The sequence below is a fragment of the Ovis aries genome, chromosome 26 (genome assembly GCF_016772045.2).
Source record: "Ovis aries strain OAR_USU_Benz2616 breed Rambouillet chromosome 26, ARS-UI_Ramb_v3.0, whole genome shotgun sequence".
NCBI lineage: Eukaryota > Metazoa > Chordata > Mammalia > Artiodactyla > Bovidae > Ovis > Ovis aries.
In genome coordinates, this window is record NC_056079.1 from 32,205,250 (window position 1) to 32,230,647 (window position 25,398).

General features: G+C 48.7%; 1 protein-coding gene and 1 non-coding gene across 3 annotated transcripts in view; both read right to left on the reverse strand.

Annotated features, from left to right (window-relative positions):
* Positions 1-2,434: 2,434 nt before the first annotated feature.
* RAB11FIP1 (RAB11 family interacting protein 1) overlaps positions 2,435-25,398 on the reverse strand; it is a 35,112-nt gene continuing 12,148 nt past the window's right edge. Inside the window, exons 2-6 of one of the 2 annotated variants that reach the window (XM_027962502.2) lie at positions 19,202-19,641; positions 17,243-18,032; positions 14,322-16,052; positions 13,553-13,661; positions 2,435-5,620 (exon numbers count right to left, since the gene is read on the reverse strand). In XM_027962502.2, the coding sequence (XP_027818303.2) occupies positions 5,402-5,620; positions 13,553-13,661; positions 14,322-16,052; positions 17,243-18,032; positions 19,202-19,641 (3,289 nt within the window). In that variant the 3' untranslated portion in view covers positions 2,435-5,401. The remainder of the gene's footprint in view (positions 5,621-13,552; positions 13,662-14,321; positions 16,053-17,242; positions 18,033-19,201; positions 19,642-25,398) is intronic. The other variant, XM_027962503.2, reaches the window with a different exon arrangement.
* Positions 7,051-7,124, reverse strand: TRNAE-UUC (transfer RNA glutamic acid (anticodon UUC)). The gene has a single exon. It is a non-coding gene; the product is annotated as a tRNA-Glu (tRNA).

The window sequence follows — 25,398 nt, forward strand, 5'->3', positions numbered from 1 at the left end:
ATATTCACTTTCCCTTTTCCTGTTGTTTACTCTCTCCCTCCCCCTGGCTGAGGATCACTGTGTTGGGTTTCTTCATCTCCCAGGAACAAAGGCACCTGGCAACTCTGAGGAGGTGGCCACAGGCCTAGAGCTCAATCACACCGGAACTTCCCTCCTCGGGAGCCGTGGCTTATAGGCCCTTGCTTGAGTGGGGTTGGGTCATGGGCTCCACTTTCCCTGCCTGTTCCCATCCTCCAGTATTTCAGGTCACTCAGAATATTGTCTCTTTGGCCCCCCAAAGTAATCCTAGACTGGGTGTCCACAGACATTTTCTTAAAAGGGCCCGAAAGCAAATATTTAGGTTTGGTGGATTCGAAAGTTTTTGTTTTAACCACTCAAGTCTGCTTTTGCAGGATGGACACAGCCATAGACAATTACTCAGACATAGACAATGAACTCAGCTGTATCCCAATAAAATTGTGTAGACACCGAAATTTGAATGTCATGAATTATTGTTATTTTGACTGTTTTAAAAAAATGTAAAAATCTCCAGTATTCAGTGCAATGCTGTTGACTACAGTCATTCTGGCCATTTGATCTCTAGACTGGTTCATCCCACATTAAAAAAAAAAGAGGAGAAATCATCCTTGTTTTGTTGTTGTTGGGGTTGGGTTTTTTTGTGTGTGTGGTTTTTTTTTTTTTTTTTTTTTTTGCGTATGGGATCTTAGTTCCTTGATGAAGGATTAAATCCAGGACCATAGGAGTGAAAGTGCAATGTCCTTCCCCTGGACTACTAGAGCACTGCCAGGAAAAATCACCCTTGGTTTGAGGGCCACATGAACAAGAGTGAGGTCATAGTTTGACACCTGTTCTAGAACCCCAGGTTGGATAGGTGAGTTCAAATCCTTTTTTAACTACCTGCTCTGGGACCCCAGGCAAACTCCAGTTCTGATGCCTCTGAAAGTCTCCGTTTCCTCATTTGCACAATGGAGATATTATCTACCTTGATGAGAACTGGAAACAGTGCTCAGCAGTGCTGAGTGAAATGCAGGAACTCAACAAACAGGCCTTCCTTTTGTGGTCAAGTTTTAGCCTGAAGTGAGCACTTGATGTACAAGGACGGAGCAGCTTCCTCTCAGTTCTGAGGACCTGCTGGTGTCACCAGGGTGACTGTTTCTAGGGCTCAGGATACAGGTGTGTGTAAGATAGTCAAACATCACAAGGCCACATGAGGACATCTTCCCTTGGAAGGTTTCGTGGCTTTGTGAACCGCTGGCCCCACAGAGCTCAGCTTAGAGCTTTGAACTTGAAGGCAAAGAGATTGTTCCCACCTTCTCAGGATGGGGAGACTGCAGAGTCCAAAAGATGGCGCCCCCGATCGGCTTAGAGACAGGGTCTGAGGGCTGGGAATGTGCATGGTGCTGATGCTTTGGCTGTGGTCAGAGTGGGAACGGTACCCTGTGATGTTTTCCATGGGGGGGTAGGTAGGGTGCCCCCCCAAAAAAAAGCAAGGGAGATGAATCTCAGGGCAGAATTGGGGCTCGTTTGTACAAACATTCCTTCCTTGGAGACCCTTTCCAGAGAGCTTTTTGATTGTTTGGACCAAACCTGGAAGGTTGTATGTTTTAAGAGAAACCAGCTTTGTATCATTTTACACGGTGGTTCCACCATCTACATCCGGTTGGGTAACAGACCCCTCCACCCAAACGGGGGAGGCCCTCAGGAAGCTTCCCCCACGCGACCTGGAAGCGACCAGGGTCCACCTGCGTCTGTCCCTCTACAATGTGACTTTCATCCCTAAGAGCATCCCCTCCACTCGGAGAGCTTGGGACCCTGGGTTGAGGCAGGCAGACCTCTCACTTCTTCGGGGAAGGGTTGGAGATTAGTAGAATGAGCTCAGGAGGAGTCTTTTACAGCCATAATCCCCTCTACTCAGAAATGAATGAGCTACATTTGTGGAACCAGAGACCTGGGTCCTAGATCTGGGCAGTCCTGAACGCAGGGTGAGTTCAAACGAAGCTCCAAAAGTCAGGATTTCACTCTTTGGGAAATCAGTGGGGCGGGGGTGAAGAGGTGTGTGTGTGTGGTGGGGGGTGGTGCAGGGTGGTGCAGGGTGGAGGTGAATCAAGAACGTGGCTTGTTCCTCTGCTCAGCTTAAGGAAAAGGTGTTAGCCTGTATCACTAGGGACAGGAAATTCAAACAATGTTCAGCTAATAAATGCTAGAGTCCCTTCCAGCCCAAAATATGGGTTGTGTCATAGGGAGGTCATCAGAGATACCCCAACCCCCGCAGGAGAAAGGGCACTGGGGCCCCTGGGCACCAGATAGAGTGGCAGCAGCAGGAACCCAGGCAAGAGACCCTCATGGGCTGAGAAACACTGGTCACCCCCTAAAAGAGATTCTGCAGGAAGCCAGAAATTCTTATCACACCCATACAAAACCACAAACACAAAACTTTGAAAGGTAGTACCAGTACCATTTTATTTAGTGTTGTAGGAAGTTTTTAGGTTACTTCTCAAAAACAAAAGCAAAGAAATTCAAAATTCCCAAAGTAACAAGGCAGGAAATAAGAATTCTATAATCCAGAAATGCTGGGTGAGCTTTCAATCAGAGGGAGGAAGAGGTCACGTCAATAGCTCACACGATAGATACTGAGAAAACCACAGGTTTGAGATTGGTGTAGAAACTGGAGGGGTAAGCTCTCCGCCCCGCTGAGGGCAACAGATCCTTCAGCCTTGAGGGACCATTCATCGGTGAATGGGTCTAAAAGAGAAGGGGCATGGGGAGTGAAGATCGTGCCTAATTTTATAACAAGTTGCCTCTGGCCTTCAGTCTGGCAGGTGGCTAAGGGTCGTGGACCCTCCCCACTCTGTGCCCTTCTGAGCCCCCACTGTCAGCAGAGCTGGAAACCACACATGTGTGCCACTCACTGCCCACACACCCTCCACTCCGGGTCAATGGCTGTTCATGTGGCGAAGGACAGACTTTCTTGCTCTTCCATCCCACTACCTGGGGAGGCTAACCCACAGGAAATAAAAGGGGTGGGCAGACATCTGTCAAAGTCCAGCGACAGAGATGATATGAAACAACTGGGCAAAGGATTGACTATTTTTTTCCTAGATGCTGACCTCCAGTGGAAGTTCATCACAAGGTGTTTGGTATTTCACTGGATGCTTCACTGAAGTACTGACTGGTCTTCTGGGGGTGGGAGGTGGGCAGCCAAGCAGGGCCTCCCAGGACTCATCAGTTCAGTGAGCATGAACTCAGCGGCCAGAGGCTAAACCAGACTCTCCTGGTGCAGACACGTGGGTGTAAGCCCTCAGACCCACACTGGCTGCAGGAGCTCCAGCCCTCCAGTCCACCTGCCCCTGTGAACAGCTCAGAGCTGTTGCTCCAGCTTTCCCAACCGAGTTCTCCCTCACAGCAGAGTCCTCAAGGACAGGTGTTAACCAGCATCCTTGAGAGGTGCAGGAATGCTACCTGTGGAATTTTTTTCCAGCAGTTGGTAGAAACCAGGCACTCTTGAAGTTGATTGTCCTTCATTCTTCAGAGTTCTCGAGTGGCATCTCAGAGCAGAGGAATTCACTCTTAAACACGGACCAGGTCCCATCCCCGAGGTCCTAGCAGCAGATCTCCCACAACAAAAAGCTTTTGGGAAGAACTCGGGTCTCCACGTGAGCTCTTCCTGGGAGAAACCACTCAGGGCCCCTGCCACCCAGTGTACGAGGGTTATCACAGTCCAAGTACACTGACATCAAGTACAAAACACTGCATAACAAATACATACACGTATATCTCCAGAGTTCAAGCAAACATCCAGTTCTCTTTATAGGGATGTAAATAAATCTTGTAGCACTATAAAAATACAAGTCATCTGAGAGGTTTACAGTGGTCCCCAGTATGTAGGAAGGTATTAAATAAAACAGCTATCGATAATTAAAAGTGAATTAGTTCAATCAAGTTACAGTATCATCCTTCAGATTAAAGTGCTGATATTAACTACTGTGGCAGCAGATGTGATCCTGAGAAGGAATCCCACTGCCAATCATCTTGCCTCTTAACTTCAATACAAGAATGAACACAGAGAGAGTCCCGTTTAATAACTGCTCTCTCCTCAAGCCCTACCCACGCCCTTGGCCTATGACATTCTCTCCCGAGGAGAGATGTCGGGATTTGATGAGATTCTGTCTCAACTGGAACAACAACAAAAAATGAGTAATATAGAAAACATTCTAATATCGGGTTACTAACAATGAAATTACCTGAAGAGTCTCCAGGGGATCTTCCCAACCCAGGGATAGAACCCCCATCTCCTGCATTGGCAGCAGGATTCTCTACCGCTGAACCACCAGGGAAGCCCTGAAGAATCTGAACTGGTGCTATTAGTTAAGGGGTCCTAGTTTAAAAAAAAAAAAAAAAAGTGTGTCAATCTAGTTTTAAAAACACAGCCATCTAAAAATAGATATCATCTTGCTCTTCACAATGTTATACTAAGGAGGGAAGAGGCCACGAAGAGCTGCCAAGGAAACCAGGGAGCCAAGCGAAGACATGGGGGGAGAGGGCCAACGGACCCCCTGCCATCGCTCCACACCTGGTAGAACCATTTTAGCAAGCGCCTGGGGCACTCGATGGCTAATCAAGGCACTGTCTCGGCCACTCCAGTCACAGGGGCTCTGTGATCACCAGAGGAGGGGTTTTGACCAATTCCCTTGAGTGCAAAGTGACTCTAAGTCTCCTGGTCTGCTTCCCTCCATAGACAGCCCCTCTCCATTGATAAAGAGCAGATTTTAAAGGCTACTGTGGTGTAGAGGCTGATGTCTGGAAAAAGCAGCTTGTTATAAATCTCAAAGGCACACTCTGCACTCCTCTGCTCCAGTCAAAACAAAAGACCAAGTCCGAGGAGTCAAGCACGTTTACAAGGTATCAAAAATTTAGCATCTGCAGCCAAAATGCCAAGCCTGAGCTACTCAAATGCCAAGAAGGTATGTGCAACACAGCCCCAATCGCCTGGTCCTTGTCATCTCACCTGAAGCTTTAAAGACCGGGGGGAGATGTACTTTAAAAATCTCAAATTCAAAGAAAGAAAATCCCAATGTTTAAAATACATTAATTAATACCCCCCAGTGCCATCTGAACCTCTGGGCCAGGATCAGATCTTATGACCATGTCTCCGGTCAGACCATAAAATATTTACAACGTGGTTAAAGGCACAGTGGCATTTAAAAATGAAACCCTGGGAATGGACAGTGAAAAGATCCATTGTAGTCATTGACCTGGCTTACGTGGGTGGGAGGGACTCCTGCCAGATAACCTAGGAGGAAGATGGCAATCTGTGCCCGGCTGTCGGGCACAGCGAGTCCTCGGCCTCAGGAGCTGGTGGAGACAGACTCACGGCAGAGTCTCGATGCTGGAGGCCGGCGGATCACATCTTTCCTGCTTTTTTGCCGACCTGAGAGGGAACCCGGAGGATGTTCGGGGTCTCCTCCATGACCCTGACCAGCAGGTTGTCGATGTAGTCTTCCAGTTGGCGCACCTGACATTCCTTCTTGCTGATCGTTTCCTTCTGTTTGAGGACCAGCTGAATGAGCTCGTCGTGGGTCAGCTGCACGTAGGCAAATGCAGGGTCCGAGGGCTTGTATTTCTTTGGCGGGAGGGCGGGAAGGGGAGACAACAAGAAAATTGACAAAGTCAGCCAAGAGGTCAAACATCTCAGAGAAATACCGGGACTTCCTTGGTGGTCCAGTAGCTAAGACTCCACGTTCCCAATGCAGGGGACCCAGGTTCAGTCCCCAGCCAGGGAACTAGATCCCACATGCTACAACTAAGAGTCCACAAGGCACAACTAAGACCCTGTGTGGCTCAGCTAAAACCTGGCAGAGCCAAGTAAATATTTATGAACAAATAACTAGTTATAAGTAAATAAAAGAAATACAGAAGAGGTAGCTTTTAGTGATTGAGTCTGTGATCTGAGTCTCCTGGGAATTCATTTGCAATTTCAGTGAAAATCTGTGCCAACGAAGCTTTCTGTAAAGGGCCAGAGAGTTAGTATCTCACGTTGCCCAGGCCACAGATGGCCTTTGCTGCATGTTCGTCTTTTGGTTTGGTTTTTTTGTTTCATTACCTTTTCTTTCTTTTTTTTTTTCCTTTTGGCCCTACCACGAGGTTGGTATATTTAACTTATATTTCACTTATATGCAGAGTACATCATGAGAAATGCTGGACTGGATGAAGCACAAGCTGGAATCAAGATTGCCGGGAGAAATATCAATAACCTCAGATATGCAGATGACACCACTCTTATGGCAGAAAGTGAAGAACTAAAGAGCCTCCTGATGAAAGTGAAAGAGGAGAGTGAAAAAGCTGGCTTAAAGCTCAACATTCAGAAAACTAAGATCATGGCATCCAGTCCCATCACTTCATGGCAAACAGATGGGGAAACAATGGAAACAGTGACAGATTTTATTTTCTTGGGCTCCAAAATCACTGCAGATGGTGACTGCAGCCATGAAATTAAAAGACGCTTGCTCCTGGGAAGAAAAGTTATGACCAACCCAGATAGCATATTAAAAAGCAGAGATATTACTTTGCCAACAAAGTCTGTCTAGTCAAAGCTATGGTTTTTCCAGTAGTCATGTATGGATGTGAAAGTTGGACTATAAAGAAAGCTAAGCACCAAAGAATTGATGCCTTTGAACTGTGGTGTTGGAGAAGACTCTTGAGAGTCCCTTGGACTTCAGGAAGATCCAACCAGTCCATCCTAAAGGAAATCAGTCCTGAATACTCATTGGAAGGACTGATGCTAAAGCTGAAACTCCAATACTTTGGCCACCTACTGGGAAGAACTGACTCATTAGAAAAGACCATGATGCTGGGAAAGATTGAAGGCAGAAGGGGACGATAGAGGATGAGATGGTTGGATGGCATCACTGACTCAATGGACATGAGTTTGGGTAAACTCCAGGAGTTGGTGATGGACAGGGAGGCCTGGCATGCTGTAGTCCATGAGGTCGCAAAGAGTTGGACACAACTGAGGGACTGAACTGAACTGAACTGAGGTTGGTGGGATCTTATTTCCCCACCCAGGGATTGAACCCGGGGCCCTCAGCAGTGAAAGTGCAGAGTCCTAATCACTGGACCAGTGGGGAACGACAGATTGAAAGTGTGAAAATCATACTTGACTCACAGCCTGCAGACCCTTGACTAGCCTCTAGGCCTGGGATTTAGAGACGTCACGACTAGAGGTCTGTGAACATCAGAACTGGCACAACCAGGTATCCAAGCGGATCTGAGCCCCAGGCTGGGGGGGACCCATGAAGAAATGCTAGCGGCAGATGACGCAGTAGGCAACACTCTCCTCCCAGTACAATACGTGGATGTTTATCCCAGACGGTCTGCTACTGCCTCCACTATGCTCAGGAGGCCTGGCGATTAGGAGGACAGCCTGGGAGACCCCAGTCTAAGTCATCTCACTCTCAAAACCTATGCAGAGTCAAAGCCAAGGGCCAGCACACAGCCATTGGTGGTGTCCTCTCAGGGTCCAGTGGCCGCAGCTGGAGCGGCCGCCCCTCTCCTGACAAGAGCAGGAGCCCCAGGGATTGCGATCATCACCTGGGAGGCCTGGAGTCTGACTGCAAACTGCTCAGGCCCCAACCACGAGGAGACACAAGATAAGCATTATGTAAACTAACATGTTGTACCAAGTCTCCAGAGAGATGGGGGAAATTAAAAAAAAAAAAACCTAAAATAACTTTTCCTGAAGTCTATGACTCAGGTTCGAAAGTTGAAAGAGATGAGGTTGTGGGGCAACCTCAAGACAGTTTTGCCTGCAGAGCTCTGAGGTAATCATGGTTTCGCCACCGTGAGGGTCAAATAGTTTCACTGAGGAAGGCCTAGAACTATCTGCTCCAAGAAGCAGTCACGTCAGGAGCAGGTGAACCTTGACACAACATGAGAGAAGCCCCTGTTCGGTCCAGGGATGCAAACTGCCTGCACACCAGCCAGAGTTCCAGAGAAATTGTGTCCCTCTTGTCCTGGCTACAAGGAACAGCACAATGATGGCTACTTAGAAACTCCTCACACTTCCACACATGCAGCAGGCCTAACTTCACACAGGAGGCCTGGAAATAGGTGAGATGGTGGTGACTGTTTGGTTGCTAAGTCACGTCCTATTCTTTTGCGACCCCATGGACTGTAGCCCGCCAGGCTCTTCTGTCCATGGAACTTCCCAAGCAAGAATACTGGAGTGGGTTGCCATTTCCTCCTCCAGGGGATCTTTCTGACCCAGGGATCGAACCCATGTCTTCTGCATTGCAGATGGGTTCTTTATCACTAGGGAAGCCCCTGAGATACTGGACTACTTGTCAAAAACGGTTTCTCTCTTTTAATCTTTCTTTTTTTTTTTTTAGCTTGTTGAAGGCAGACACTCACAGGGTCCCCCCCTCTGGACCTCCACATCCTATTTGTGACTTCCACAACAACCCTTTCAAAAAAGTTGCATGTCTGAGAAAGAACTCTGGAGATTGGTTGTGCAACAATAGGAATGTCCTTAACACTGCTGAAAATGGACACTTAAAAACAGTGGAGGGGGTAAATTTTATGTTTATTTTATCACTTTTTTTTTTTTTCAAAGTGGCATGTCTGTTTACATATCCTACCAAGAAAACAAGTAGTCTTTGTAAAAACAATAGCCAAGAATATATCCTCAAGGAGTTTTAGATTATACCTCTGTCACAGAAGGATTTTATCTGTTCAACAATATTGATTACAGGACTTCCCTGGTGGCTCAGTGGATAGGAAGGCAATGCAGAGACACAGGTCCCACCCCTGGTCGGGGAAGATCCCACGTGCCATGGAGCAACTGAACCTGCACACCACAGCTGCTGAGCCTGTGGCCGAGGCCCCACCAGGCACGACTACCGGAGCCCACACGCCCCAGAGCCTGTGCTCCCACTAGAGAAGCCGCCGCAGTGAGAAGCCACGAGGAAGAACAGCCCCTGCTCGCCGCAACTAGAGAGAGCCCTTGGGCAGCAACGAAGACCCAGGGCAGCTGAAAATAAATAAGTAACTTCCTCTTAAAAAAAAAAGAATACTGATTACAGAAGACGTTCGCAGGAGCGTCTGGGGGATAGAAGCAGAAGCTGACATCTGGAGGGAGAGTGCTCGTCGAGAGGAGGCACCAGGCCCCAACAGGGTCTGACACACCTGTGGTTTCACCTGAGGTGCAGGGCGTCAGGGTCCAGGGGGACAGGACGTGCTCCAGGAGCTGCACAAACCAGAGACCCTGGCTTCTGGGTGATGGGGGCAAGCTTCAAAGATGGAGTAGTAACCTCTGGCCCAGACTCTGGAGATGAGTTAACATTACTATTCTGATCATGTTTGACAGGAAAAAAAAACAAAGTTCTGAAGGCAATTATCTTTCAATTAAAAATTAAATAAATTTTTTTAAAAAATTAATTTTGCCTGCAATAACAGAATCGTGTTTCGAACAGTGAAAAACTATTTATTTATCATAGAAAATCTCAAATCTAGAAGAAGGGAAAAAATTATTACCCATAACTCCAACATCTAATACTTGGGTCTCTTATTGGTAACAGGTGTTCTTTGTGATAACTTTAGCCTCACACAGAATCAATTTTTATGGCTTTTGAAAGTTGGGTATTTTGTGAGCATTTTCCCATCATTAAATTTTAGAAAAATTGCTTTCTAAATGGATGTTTTAAACTTAGTTGTATTTTAACCATCTCTCTGTTGCTGGTCATTTAAGTTGGTTTCAGTTTTCACAATTATATAAGAACATATTCAAAGGCATGAACATAAATCTTTGGTCATATCCATAAACATTTCCTTAAGACCAAGACACAGAATTGAAATGGCATGCACACTTAAGGTACCTCCTGAGTGTTAGTCGCTTAGTCGTGTCCAGCTCTTTGTGACCCCATGGACTATAGCCCACCAGGCTCTTCTGTCCATGGGATTTTCCAGGCAAGAATATTGGAGTGGGTTGCCATTCCCTTCTCCAAGGGATCTTCCTGACCCAAGGATCAAACCCAGGTCTCTTGCACTGCAGGCAGACTCTTTCCATCTAAGCCACCAGGGAAGACTAGCGGGACCTCCTACAAACTGTCAAACAGCTCTTCCATTTGGATTCTGTAATCTGAAGAAGAAATGATGCAGGACTTTGAAATCATCAGAAATTCCTATTTATGTGATGACTAAAAAAATTAAAAAGCAATCCAGCAGTCACAGAAAGTGAGGAAGGGCCACGGAGAGGAAGAGGTGCAAAGAAAATACCCATTAACTCAGGAAACAATAGTGCCATCGTCACATATTTCCTTCCAGGACTTTCACATTGGACTTTTCCCCCATCGTTTTACCAATAATGACATATATTCACATTGGTCTCCCACTTTTCCCATATAATTTGACAGAAGACTTTTGGCTCTAGTTGGCTGTGTTATTTTTAAATGGAAGTGTGGAAGCCACCTGAATAAATAATACATTCCTAGTTATTAATCATCTATAAAAGATGGTGGCCCTAACACAATAACCAAAAAGAAAAGAAAAAGCCATTAAAGTAATGATTCAGCTAGGTTTCCATAACTTCAGCCATGCAGTTTCTTTCCCTAACCTCCCTCTCACTTTGCAACATTCCAAAGAGTAGCTATTTTCATAAGTACTGTTTATGCCTTAGTACAAAGCGCCTATTCTATGGCCGGCCAATGGCAGTCTCCAGGAACACTTCCATATTTATTCAGAGGAGTTACCAGGTCTGGTCCGGGACCAACAGCTCTGTTACAGCCAGGCAGAGGGGCAGCAGCGGGGCTTACAGATCATGAGCAACATAAGTAACGGTTGCCTTGGTTTTAAGGCAAGTTACTGTCAGTCGGGGCCCGGAGATAAGCCCCTGATTAAGTGAGCTTGGATGAGTAAACAGAGCGGGGGACCAAGGGTCTAGCTGACTTCCTGAAAGCTAGGTGTTTGTTTCTCTTTGGAGCCAAGATGCATTCCACTGTTAAAGGAAGAGGGGTGGGGAGCTGCGAAATGACCCTGGTTTTTGTTATTGTCCCATTCGTGCTGTTCTTTTGCCCAATTTCCTGGTAAATATCATCCATGCCAGGAAGACAAGTGCTGCTGCTTCTAACACAACCAAAGAAGCCAGCCGAGCTGGGCTGGTGAAGTTACAGCCAGTCCATCTTTAGGCTGGGGCTAAAAGACCATAGGTACACAATTCTGGCTACAGCTGATCATTTTCAGGCTGGTGCCCTGTTAGCACGGACTACAGGGAGGAGAAGGCAAGATGGCTAGAAGATGCTAAGTGGTTTTCAGTAACAGTTCCTTATTATCACTCTGTCTCTTGACCCGGAACTCAGATCTCTGGCTTTCAGGGGACAACCTTCAGCCCAGTTCCTAGAGTGGAAGGTGCAACAGAGCCAGAGGCATCAGCCCATCACCCCGCACTTAAAAACACCTGCAGGAGTGAAGGACATGTGAGCAAAAGTTTTGTTTTTAAAAAACACAAAAACTGGGACTTCCCTGGTGCCAGTGTTTTAGAGTCCATGCTTCCACTGCAAGGGGCACAGGTTCGATCCCTGCTCAGGGAACTTAGATCCTGTATGCTAAGTGGTGTGCTCCAGAATTGCCCCCAAAAACAGAAAAAAAAAAACACACAAAAAAACCACAAAAACTATTTGACATCCTGGAATCCGTGGGACTGTACAATCTATGATTGAGTGAAACTTCTAGACACCTGCAGTAAAACAGAAATGAAGTTTATGTCTCCCAACTATAGTCTGCAGGGTCAGAAACACAACACATCTCCTCTCATTAACAGTCCCCTGTCACTCAATAGATCATTCTTCTCTGTCCGTGTGACAATGAGTCAAAGACAAAGAGGTTGGTAGCAAGGCAGGACTCAATCCCTCTGGTTCTAGAACTGGAAAGGGCAGGATGGAGACACTCCCCAGCAGAACTCATGGGGGTGGGAGGTGGGGGGTGGCTTTGGTTTTTGGGGGAGGAGCTGCTTTTTTCAGTGGTAGCCACTCAAGCTTTTTTACAGAGCAGAGATCCTTTCATCAAGCAATAGTCTTCCTGGAAATTCAGCTTAAGGAAGTCAACTACAAGAAGGGAAAAGTCCTATGCAAGAAACTACGGACTACAGTGTTATTCATACCGAAAAACAGAGAATAAGCTAAATAGCCAATTACCCAACTGGGGAGTGGGTAAGTCTAGACTAGCATAACCATTTCAAAGAATAATTAAGTAGCAACGTGCAGAAGTGTGTATGATTAAAAACTAAGCGAACACGAGGATTTCAGAGGGTTTCCACGCAGGCGATGGAGCTGGAGACCCATCCTTCTGCTACATTCATCAGTCGACATTGAGGCCTATGAATGGGAGGTTGACAAAGAGCAGGAGGTTGCATGGCCTGAAATGAATTCCTCACACATTTCCTACTAACTATGAAGGGGAAAAAATAGCTACTCTGCACTGAATAACCCAGTGGACACCACCTAACCTAAGTCACCAAGTTAACACCCCACTAAGAGGACAGGGTGCCGTGGGCCCTTTACACGATGCACTGGGAAGGGCGTGTTTTTCCTATAGTTAATACTAGCCAAAAAGACCCAGCCTCCATCAAACCACGAGTAGACGTCAGGCAAACCCAAATGGGAAAATTCTACCAAACAACTGTTCTAAACTCTTGAAAAAGGTCAACGTCTCCAAAGACAAAAAAAGCCGAGGAACCGTTCCAAAATAAAGGAGATCCTTGAGACAAGACATCAGGGTCTCTTGGTGACCCTGGACTGGGAAACAAAGAAGAAAGGCCACCACTGGGACAAACTGGTGACGTTGAAATACAGATGACAGATGAGAAAACAGTGTGATATGCCTGTTAAATTTCTTCATTTTGATAAATGTCCTTATTCTTAAGAATTACACACTTAAGTATTTAGGGGTAAAAGGAGCATGACGTGGGCAAGTTACTCTCAAATAATTCAGGGGGGGAAAATGTATGTACATACAAAGAGAACGGAGAAGGAGAGGGTGAGCATGATAAGCAAATCTGGTGAAATGCCAACAAGCTGGTGGACTGGGGTGAAAGGCGTACAGGAGTTCTTTGTGCTACGCTTGCAACTTTTTTCAAGTTTGAAATCACTTCAGAATAAAGTTACAAAAAAAGGCTATCTGTGCCACAGTTACAACTACAAGAATTTTACCTTCTTGCCAAAAGATACGAAAGGATGCATGGGGAAAAGGAGAATGTCTATTTGGCATGACCCGGGGTGGAGGTGGGGGGTTGGGGTGGTGACATTTTCTTCTCATTAAAAAGAAGTACTGGTTGCCAATCGTGTTGCTTGAGACACACACACACACACACACACACACACACATCCAACAACAGCCGAATAACTACGAGGGGAAAAGTTGAGTATGCCATGGGAGGTGTAGGGGCTTCCAAAGATCGTCCAAAGTAGAGATGTGTGGTTGAGTCATCCCAGGGTTCCCCACTGCCCCCGGGAGCTGTCTGCCATGGAGACTCAGACTAACCTGGCTGCTCCCCAAGAAGACATACCTTCATCCCGGCTTCGTTGATCAAGTTCTCACTCACGATCGCGGCAGTTCCCGAGGTGGAGTTAGAGACCCTGGGGGCTGTGGTGTTCATCGGCTTCACGGGATGAAGTCTGGAAGAGAAGGGGGAGAGGACCCTTAGACCTGCGGGAACCACAACACGGAGGGACCACCTCTCTCAGGGGGTGGCAACCAGCGAGGCAGGCAGCAGGGGAGCCTGGAGACATGCGTGCTCACACCTCCGCCCTGGAGCCCTGCAGAGCTCCAACAGACAAGCCAGCTTCCCACCGGGCGGGGTTTTTATAGAGTAAGCTGTCTGCCGGACTGGCTTTTCCCACTCAAGTCTCAGCTGGTCTCTGAGACCAGGAAAGAAAACTCAGCTCCTGATGCTTCTCTGCAAGGAGAGCTCCATATCAGACAGGGCAGGACAATCCCCACTCTGCCTCTGAGGATGGCCGCTGCTGCGACTTTCTTGCTCCAAGCAAGAGGGGGAGGGAGGAGGGGCTCCATCCTCCAGCGGGGGGCCGTCCAGCCTGAGGGGGAGAGGGCGCCCAGTGAGGAGGCTGGCGGGTCAGCAGCCTCTCCAGCCCAGAGGACGGCCTTCCCAAAGACGCCCTGCTGTCAACACCGGGGCGGGGTGGGGGACATACACCGCCAGGACAGCTATGCGTGAGCAAGCCCTCACACCGGAGACAGGAGCAGGGGTGGGGAGTCGGGGCTGGGGGCTGGCGTACACTCCCGAGGACGGTCCCCCCGCTCCACACCGCTCTCACCTGTGCTTGGCCGGCCTGCTTCCAGCGCTCGGCTGTGTCTCTGAGGGGGAGACCCGGGCCTGAAGAAGCGGCTTCCTCTTGCCGGGATTTTCCACGTTACCCGCGGAGCCCTCGGCTGTTGCTTTTTTTTGAGATTCTGCTGTATTGGTGTGGGGGGTGTCAGAGTGTGCAGAGGGGGGAAAGGAGCGTGTGGCAGGAAGTGGGGGGAGGGTGGGGGAGCTGGACACAGGGGACCCCAGGGCAGCAGCTGGAGGCCGAGGCAGGCTCCCATCTCCGGCTGGTCCTGCCTTCCCACCATCGCCGCCGGGGCCTGGGGTCTGTTCTGCAGAAGCCGGGGCGGGCGCTCTGGGTGCTCCCAGCGTGGGGTCATGCAGGCTTCCTGCTGCTGACCCGCCAGCCTCCTCCCTGGGCGCCCTCTCCCCCTCAGGCTGGACGGGCCCCCTGCTGGAGGATGGAGCCCCTTCTCCCTGGCCTGACACCAGGGCCGCCCCTCCGCCGTCTTCAGGCTGATCGCCTCTCTCGTCCTCCGACTCGACCTCGGGGATGGAGGGCAGGGTCAGGTCCAGATGGGCCACGCCTGGGGGCTTGGCCTCGCAGGGGGCCTGGAGGCCCCGCAGGGGGTCGGACAGCAGACCTTCGTGGTCACTGGCTTTGCTCTGGTTCCGTGCCATCCGGGTGTCGTCTCCCTGACTCCTGAAGAGGGGACCAGCCCTCCCTGAGCCGGTCGCCCGCTGGGGACCCCCTGAGAAGCTCCCCTTGGAGGAGGGGCGGGGAGCACGAGTCGCCAGGGCCGAGGGTCCAGTCGCGGCCGCCCCCTCCTCGAAGTCTCCCGTGTCCATCGCGTTTCTGGGAGCTGCCCCTGGTGCCGTTGGCTCCTGTGGGGCCCCTTTGTCCCCATGGACCAGCCTGGGGGCCTCCTCCCCGGCCTCTTCCGCAGAGAGCTGCTTGGAAAACAGCGCCTGCTTCATGGTATCCTTTCCGCTGTCACGGGCATCCGGACCCATCTCTTCATGTCCCTGTGTTGTTGAGGAGTCGGGTGTGGGGGCCGACTCCCCCGTGTGGAGGAGGGGCGCCGCTTCTTTAACTGCAGGACTCAGCCTGCCACCGCCACCTGCGTCCTTCGCAGAGTCTGGGTCCTCCCTGCTTGGGGGCTTTCCAGCGGGGCTGCCCCTCCTGCCTCTCCCGGGCGCAAGAGCAGATACTACTTCTCGGGCCTCGTCCGATGAAGCGATATCACCTTGTTGTTCTTGCCAGGGAGACCCCAGAAGCCCTCCTTCTTGTCCCTCTTCAGGCTGTGTACGGAGAGACTGTGCCAGGTCGTTAGAACTGGTCTTCCCTGGTGAATAGTCTTCCCTCTCTCCAGTCACCGGAACGGGTGTCTGCTTGGAAAGTGAGCCCACAGCGTGGGGATCAATATTTGGAACTCGGGTCTGAGTCTCCTTTTCCAGCTCTAGTTCCAGGAATGAAGGCGGTTCTTCGGAGCCAGCTTGGCCCGGGTCTGCAGAGGGCCAGTTCTTAATTGGGGTGGATGTGGAGATGGGGGCCGCTATGGGAGAGGAGACAGAGGAGGAGCCCGAAGGGGACTCAGAAGACGGTGTCTCTGAGTCAAGCCCCGGTTTAGAAGAGACAGGTATCTGCCCAGAGCCGGAAGCAAGAGTGGAAAGAAAGAGGCCAGAGTTAGTGGAAGGAGGGGGCCTGGGTGCGGGCCGAGCCTCTGGAGACACTTCTGGCCTGCAAAAAGGACAAAATAAAACCTGCAGGTCAGTTGCAGATGCAACATGAGAGGCAAGAGATGTGTAAAACTATAGTCTTTCCAAAGACAATAACTTTTTTTTTTTAATTTTTTAATATATACTGGGGGCAGTACCTTCAGAAGTTAAAGAAGGAACACCAATATATATATTTTTAAATATATATTGGGGGCAGTACCTTCAGAAGTTAAAGAAGGAACACCAATTTTTTTTTTTTTTAATATATATTGGGGCAGTACCTTCAGAAGTTAAAGAAGGAATGCCAATACTTAACCCATAAAAGGCAAGCTTTTATCACCAAGCACATCTGCTACAGAAAGATCTGTTGCAATAGAAACAGAAAGGTCCTGGGAAAGCAACAGCCTGCAGTCTCTTCTGGTGATTAAAAAAACCATCTGAAAAAACTCAAAGCCATTCGAGGCGCACCACAGGGCAAGAGGCAGATTTTGAAGGGGAACTCTGTGTGTGTCTGTGTCTGTGTCTCTGTCTGTGTGTGTCTGTGTCTGTGAAATCAAAATAGGCAGAATCTCAAAAAAAAGTCTCTCCCACCCCAGCCAGTAGGAATATCATGACAGTGAATATGAGTCATGCCGAAAAGCAGAACCCCCAAGGCTCTTGCAACAAGGTGCAGAGTGAACACACAGAGGACCACCCAGGCACACTCGACAGGGGACCAAGGGGCTCTTGTATCAGCAAACCCACACCAAAGTGCAAGGAGGAGAGAATACATCTGCCTCCAATGAAATACGCAGGAAGAGTGGACTGATCCCCAGTTTGGCACACACCACCACCACGCAAATCTGTTGTTTTTCCCAGACCCTGACACTCAGAATCTGCTACAAAAACCTGGGTGCTCTACTGAGCTCTGCTTATCTCACTGAGATGGACAGACCAGTCCTGCGTACTTTTGCCAGAAGCAAAAAATATTTGCAGGGGAAACACTTGTGGCCAAGATATCTGGGGCAAAGATACTTACGGGGGATAGGCCAGACAAGGGACAGACCACGCCTGCTGGCAGAGGCCCCGGGCTGGGACACACAGGGGCTGGCTAAGAGCAACTTAGACTAATAAACCCCCGGCAGCTACAGGGACCACCATAGACCAACAAGCAAGGCCTGCTCTACAGTAGGCCTGGCTGCCAGGGCCCCCACAGGGAGGGCCGAGACTCACCGGGGTTTCACAGCTCTGGTCTGGGGAGCCCTGGGCGAGAAAACAGGTGGGACAGGTGCAGCCTTGGGCTCTGGGTCAGCTTCTGGTTCTGGGAGCTGCTCGTCTTCAAAGGGGTTCGGCGCTTGGCCTAGTCCAGAGGCAACAGGCACAGCCTCTTTGTCCGATCTCTTCACAAGGTCATCGGCAGGCCCCGGCTGGTGCTCCCCGGCCCTGAGCGCAGCGGGCACTCCCTCCCTCTCCTTCCCAGAGGCGGCAGCAGGGGGGCTTTCGCCCTCGCTGCCCTTGGCCGTGTCCTTCCTTCCCGGCACCAGGAAGAGCAGAGCCGGCTTCTTGTTCTCCTGTTTCTTGCTCTCTTTGGTTTCCTTTGCAGCCTCCAAGGTTGCTGGGGCCGCATTCTCCCCAAGGTCCCTGCTGACCTGTGGCTGGTAGGACGGCAGGGACATAGACTTGAGGGCGTCCTTTGTGGAAGACTCAGAAGGCACCGCGCCTACTTCCCCAGGCTCCCTCCAAGGCCGAGAGGCCAGGTTTTCCATAGATGAGAACCACCGCTTCTTCCTGAGGTCTTGAGGGGATGGGGAGGGGGAGGGGGAGTTGTCCTTGGTCTCCGTCTTGGCCTCGGGCGGCTCCACGTAGACGTGGTTCCCATTGATACAGACGTTCGAGCGGGAGAGGACATCGTTCTTAGACCGGAGGCCGCCCAGGAAGGAGAGGCCTTCCTTCTTGGGGAGACTGAAGCTGACCTGGTTCAGCTGCTTAGGATCCGCGCTTGCTGTCCTCTTGTGAGACAAGACTGCAGGGAGAAGACCCAAGAACCGAGGGGGTTAGAAATTAAGGGAAAGCAGCACCTGAGTCCTTTTTTTGGTTGTCACAGCTGAGCGGGGTGTGCTACTGGCATCCAGCAGGCCAGGATGCTGCTAGAGATGCCGCAAAATACAGGAAGGCTCCAGTAACAAAGAGCTATCCACCCCAACTGTTAGTGGTGCTGAGGTCAAGAAACTCTGCAAGAACCAGGGAGAAGGGCAGCGCTCTTGGCTGGGTTGCAGAATCTGGCCAGTAGTAGGGAACTGGTCACTGAATTTTAAAATACCTAGTTAATTCAGAGTTAATGGAACTGGATTCCTCAGCTTTCATTAGGAATGTATTTCATGGAAGCTCAATATAATACCTGGTGAACTGATGAACTATCAGAATTATTGTAAGGTTCTATGGTTTTATCCTTTATCTAAAAACAAAAAAGCAAAACAAAAATATTGCATGCCAGCCCCAAAAGCTTGTACGAATGCTCAACAGTTATAGAGCCAGACATTATGAGAAAGGAATTTACACATTCCTAGAAACTAGAGGGGAGAAGGCAATGGCACCCCATTCCAGTACTCTTGCCTGGAGAATCCAATGGATGGAGGAGCCTCGTGGGCTGCAGTCCATGGGGTCGCTAAGAGTCGGACACGACTGAGCAACTTCACTTTGACTTTTCAATTTCATGCATTGGAGAAGGTAATGGCAACCCACTCCAGTGTTCTTGCCTGGAGAGTCCCGGGGACGGCGGAGCCTGGTGGGCTGCCGTCTATGGGGTCGCACAGAGTCGGACACGACTGAAGCGACTTAGCAGCAGCAGCACCAGAAACTAGAGGACTTAGAGAAGGCTTCCTAACCTTAGTTAGTACTCTTAAGTACCCACCATCATCATCACTATGACCATTGGCACCAGCACCAGCATCTCCAGCACCATCAGTAAAAGCACAGTCCCCACCATTATCATCACCACTACTGTAACCACCACCATCTACACCATCCCCCAACATCATCCCCATCACCATTACTGTAACCACCACCATCTACACCATCCCCACCACCATCATCATCACCATCCCCCCGCCACCACCAAGATTTGTTCGTTTCTTCTCTCCCAAAGCAAAGGAGGGGGAGAAGCCAAGTGAGAAGGAGGAGGAGGAGACTCACCATCCGAGGCAGAGGAGGGCTTGTCCTCGTCATCGTCCTCCCACCGGGACTCGAAGTCTCCAGGACGAAGCATCACTTTGTCTGACTTTGAGGTCGGCAGGACGGACATGGACTGGGAAAGCGGTGTTCTCTGCAGGTTGGACTTGGAAAACAAGGTCTTGATCTTTGACTTCTTCTTCTTGTCTTTGGAAGGAGACTCGTCATCACTGTCAGCCAAGGGCGTCACGTGGGGGACGATGGCTGACACCGTATCAGACGCGCTCTCCTTATTCTTGCCCTTGATCTTGTCCTTCAGTTTCCCAAACGGGTTCCGAGACTTGTCTTTCATGGAAAGGTCAAACATGCTCGCAGTCATGTTGTTTCTCATAAACTGGATGTCAACCTCAATTTCTCCTCGCTCTTTATCCTTCTTCCCCGGTTTGGATTTCAAGGTGTACCACCTAGGAGGAGAAAGGCTGAGAGGTTACCTTTGAATTCAAGAGCCTAAAACAACACTCACAGTCCTTTATGTGGTATCTCCTCTCTGCTACTGCCAGCCTCATATAGAAACACATGCTATGCTCCCTTCTTTGGGGAATGGGGGGAGAGGGGAGGGGAGGGGAGGGCAGAACTCGTAGTTTTATTTCCAGGAAGACATCCACTAGGCAGTACAGGATCTGATTCTGTGCTTAGTGTATGAGTGACAGTCACTCAGTCACGTCCGACTCTTTGCAATCCCACAGACTGTAGCCCGCCAGGCTCCTTTGTCCATGGAATTCTCCAGGCAAGAATACTAAAAAGGGTTGCCATTTCCTTCTCCAGTGGTACTTAGTGTATAGTCACCTAAAATCCTGACTGAGTAGAGAGTTATTTTCAAGAATAATAGACACATTCCATCAGATCATTTCCTATGACTGGCTCTGACTGGTTTCTTCCTTCAAAGGGGTAAAACAGTTACAAAGATAAAGTGCAAATTTACAAGAGTATCTCAGAGAAAAGCAAGAGTTTGTAGAACAGTCCCTGCCAGGGAGTAATGGAAACTGCAAAACAGAGTGAAAAATAACTATTTTTTTAAAAAAGGGTGAAATAAGCCAGAAACAAAGTGGCAAACACTGCATGATGCCAGGGATGCGAGGCTTCCCCTGGGTGAAAGTGTTCCTCGCTCAGTTGTGCCCGACTCTTTGCGATCCCATGGACGACATCCTGTCAGGCTCCTGTGTCCATGGGATTCTCCAGGCAAGAATACTGGAGTGGGTGGCCATTCCCTTCTCCAGGGGATCTTCCCAACCCAGGGACAGAAGCCGGGTCTGCTGCACTGCAAGCAGACTCTTTACCGTCTGAGCCACGAGGGTAGCTTAAGGCCCCTCGACGAGCCAAAATCAGAGACAGGAAAGAGAACAGTGGGTGCCAGGCGCTGGGGGTGGGGCTGAATGAGGAGTTAGTGTGTCACGGGTACAGAGCGTCAGCTGGGGGATAAAAGGTTTTGGACCTGGGTGGTGGGGAAAGTCGCACAACAATGTGAAAGTAAGTAATGCCACAGAACACGAAACATGGTTAAAATGGTCACTTCTGTTACATGTATTTTACCACAATGGGAAAAAACAAGAACCTGAGAGGAGACTCTCATCTCCAGCTTAATGATCAGAAAAAGCAGTTTCAAGCATGATTCAAGCATTTCACTTGGTCCTTTGCAAGCAACCTCACGATACGGCAAATGATATTCTATCAGCCCATGAAAGACAAACTGCAGAGGAAGGAAACCTCTCCTTGGTGTGTTCCATCGGGTGAATTGCAAAAATATGAGCCCAGTAAATGGCACGATTTCCACTGAACAAACAACTCCAAATACAGGGCCTCCCCACAGCCACCCCCGGGGTCACGCTCACACGCTGAGAATCACACTCTGAGGCTCTTTTCAGTGACCTATTTAAGAGCTGAGGGCTATGGACTTTAAGGAAATGATGGTTTTGCCCAAATAAACACAATTTCCTCTTTCACCTTCAGCTTGTCTTACTCACCCGGTGGATTGCTGCCCCCACTGTCTTAGCTCATTCTGCACTTAAAGGCGCAGAGGGAAGCAGAAACACACTGAGAAATGTCCTCCTTTAAGTATCATGAGAATGGCATGAAGTGGACAGTATACCCACTTTACAGATATACCCACTTTACAGATGAGGAAAGTTGAGGCTCACAAGTTAGGTAACTTGTACAAGGTCTTGCAACTGTTAAAAGGCACAGCCAGGACTTTGAACCAGCTCTGCAATCTCCCCAAAGCTCCTTTCTCTACACCAAGATTCCAACTTAGCACTCTCTGAACTCATCCTGGCTGGGCCATCTTTTACGATACACAGGAAAAAAAAGGGCTGGAATTAACATTCTTTTTGAGGGAGGCTTAAGCTTCCAATTTAAATGTTCTAAGTCAAAAGACAAGAAGGGGGAAAGCCCCTATCGCCGACCTCAGCCCTAAGTCACAAGGCTGTAAGTAAAGGCCAGACTTATACTGGGTTGGCAAAATACAACCAAGACCTGAGAACATGGTGGGAACTGCAGTTTTGGATCTTTAGAAGAAAGCGTTTAGGATTTTCAAAACTACAGTTCACAGCTGGAGGGGAAGGGAGATGTACAGGCTTTACAGACAGCCTCGCCTGCCAGCCTGGTGTCTTTCCATTACACCTCCAGGGCCTCTAGGAGAACAGTTTGCATATCTGTCATTTAGATGTTGAGAGGATTATTTGTATCTTTCTCTCCTGACAGTCATGTGCTGACATGGTAGCCCTGGTGATGAGGAGTGGCTAGCCTTAGTAAATACCAAGGGTAGGCACCTGAAAAGGGGAAGTTGCTGAGAGCTGAACTCTGACGCTCAAATGACTACACAGGCTACAAGGGGAGACCTCACGTCTCCACCAGGGCCTCCTCCCAGCTCTTTCACACAGTCGCTCTGCTCACCCTCTCAGGGGATGCAGAGACTCCCGACCTTCAAAGAATACCACTTGCCCATTCCCCTGGATGGGGCTGCCTTCCCCAAAGTATCAACACCAAAGCCTGTTTATTCTGAATGAAACTGCAGCCAACCCCAGGATCCTCCCCGAGGGCCTATTACCACCTGATCCATGGGTTCAGTCCCTGGGCACAAGAATGGGATTTGTTTTGGAAATTTCCAACACCACCAGGAGGTGTGAACATGCACTTTTGACTGTTTCTGTCGCTTATTATCACCAGCAAACCCCAAACCAAAAGCCAGATAGCCAAGAACAACCACTGGGCTATTTAAGGATGTGAAAGGCAGGCTGAATCACAGGCAAGGAGGCAGCGCCCTCTCAATCTGTGCTGGATTTATCAAAGCTAGAAAGGAAGACAGGAACCGTTTCAGCAACATTATCCTGACCATTAAATCCACACAGCTGAAGCAAGGGAGTTTTGAAACAAGCATAACTTGATAGTTCATGAAAACCATGATCCAGAAATGTCTCACCCTAAAAAATTTCAAACCAGGACGTATTTGTGGGTTTCAATACTGAAGCATCGGTTCAGTTTTTCAGTGTTTCTGTGAGTTTGATTTTCAGTGCACTTAAGTCCAGCATGTCAGGGAAGTAATTCATAAATAATCAGGTCCCAGTGTGGCCACATAGCACGTGATGTCAGCCTGGGTAGGACCCAGTACCACCCTTCACGTCAGCCCAGAAAGTTTGAGTTATCTCAGAAATTAGGGCTGGGTTTTCCCAGTACAAAGGGCAGAGTACAGACAGAAAGCCATAATTCTAATGCAGAAGGTTTATTTTTAAGCCTCTATTCTTAAAAAAATCCTGCAACCTAGCAAAAAAGTGAAAAGTAAAAGGATCCCCTCTATAAGCAGTCATCTTTACTTATAATTAAAATTTAGATCTTCCAAAGTTAAGAGGATCTTTGAATATATAGCAAGTGATAGGACACACATATAAACTATATTTTAAAGTAATAACAGCAACTGTGATTTTACAATGATGCTTTTACAGAATGAAGATTTTCAAGAAGACTCGTAAAAAGAACTTTTCTTAACAAATGTAAGTTTCTGATAGCCTTTAGATAACACCACTAAACCAAGTAACAAATGACAAAAATTTTGCTGTGCTGTGCTCAGTCATGTCTGACTTTTTGCGACACCGTGGACTGTAGCCCTCCAGGGTCCTCTGTCCCTGGAATTTTCCAGGCAAGAATACTGGAATGGGTTGCCATTTCCTATTCCAGGGGATCTTCCTGACCCGGGGATCAAACTCTCGTCTCCTACATTGGCAGGCTGATTCTTTATCACTGCACCACCTGGGAAACCCAATAAATGACAAAACTCGACTGAAAAACCTATTTACTTCGTCCAGATCAACAGGAATCAATTACATGGAACTGAATGAACCGACGAGTATGGTTTACAACTTTATGACTTTGTGGAAACTATACTAACTTTAATCTTTGTTTCACAGAAAAACCTTTTCTCCTATGCTATGACCTACAACAAATTGATAAAGTATACCTCTGTAAACAAACAAATGAAAAAGTAATAACAGGCATAGGGTAAAAATCCAATCATACAAAATGGTCCAAAATGAAACTTTAATCTCCATGTCCCTCAGTCAGGCGAGGTGTCAGTAATGCCGCAGGAGCCGCGTTAGGCATTACTGACAGCGAGGGTCTTGGGAATAAACATTCAAGCCAAAAAATGCCTGTTATCCAAACAGGCTGCCCAACTGTTTGGGGGTTTTTTGGTTTGAGGTCTTCTTGGTCAAACATAAGGCTAAACAGCTAAAAATACAGAAAAGTTCATTTCAGGCTTTTACCCTTTCAAAAAGATGTCTTATGAAGAAAGCAGCAAGGGAATGTAAAAAAAGAAAATGAACAGAGTACAAGAAGGAAAGCATACAGAATGCAGGACACAGGGCCTGCCTCCCAAGGGGCCTGGCTGGGGGACTGGAGTCCAGACACGCGTTGTCAAATCTCCTGGGTGTTTAAACACTCAAGTTTTGAAACGGCTAAAACAACCCAACCATAAGCAATTCTCAGGGCTGGTTTGCCTCAGCATGTAGGTTTCTCAGGACAAGGAAAGCTGATCCCAGGGGCCCTCCATCGGAATGTGGGCAGTGTGGTTTCTGCTCTGGGGAAATGAAAGGTCTCGCAGTGCATCCCAGCAGACGTGCGGGCTTACGGTTGTGTAAAGGACGGGCCGGTACGCCTCCAAAATAATCTGTCTGCAGCTGAAGCAGACGTGTTTTTTCCTTTAAAACATTCCACAGGGTAGACAAAGAAAAAAAAAAAAGACAGCTTCAGAGATCCAAGGCGGAGACAGGGAAATAATGGCTACAAAGACGTGGTCCATGTGCTCTGGCACATCGGCCACTGGAAACACAGAGCCAAGAGGCCAGACAGTGGGAGAGGGGACCGGCTCACCCGACGGTCACGGAGTGTCTGTTACACTGAATCAAAGGCTGTTTTTTCTTTCTGATTATGAAGCGTGAGAAAATAATTTAACATGAAAAGAAATTCCTGCGAGCGTATACAATTTCATCACAGATAAGGACATGTGTGAAGTCACTCAGTTGTGTCCGACTCTTTGTGACCCCATGGATTGTATGTAGCCTGCCAGACTTCTCCATCCATGGGATTTTCCAGGCAAGAATACTGGAGTGGGTTGCCATTTCCTTCTCCAGGGAATCTTCCCGACCCAGGGTTCGAACCCGGGTCTCCCACATTGCTGGCAGACTCTTGACCCTTTGAACTACCAGGGAATCCCACAAATAAGGACTGTTATACACAAAGAGAAGGAAATGGCAACCCACTCCAGTATCCTTGCCTGGAAAATCTCACGGACAGAAGAGCCTGGTGGGCTGCAGTCCATGGGGTCAAAAAGAGTCGGGCATGACTGGGCGACTAACACTTACACTTATACACAAAGAAGTTTCTCAGCTAAGTGAAATCACAAGGGGCTATAAGAACCACCTACTTGGGGACCCGGCAAAATGAATTAAGGCTCTACCCTCCCATCAGACATAGGAAGCTCCAGGAAATACAAAGGCAAAGACGACCACCAGCTCCTTGTTTTAATGTGTTAGTGTTCGTTTCAAGGGATCCTGTCTATATGGGCTCCAGGGTCAAGGGTGGACCGCCTAGTTCCCTTCCGGTGCAATATCTCCACCCTGACTTGTAGCATGAGTCATCCCCATGGTAACTGAACTTCAAGACACAGGGGATTA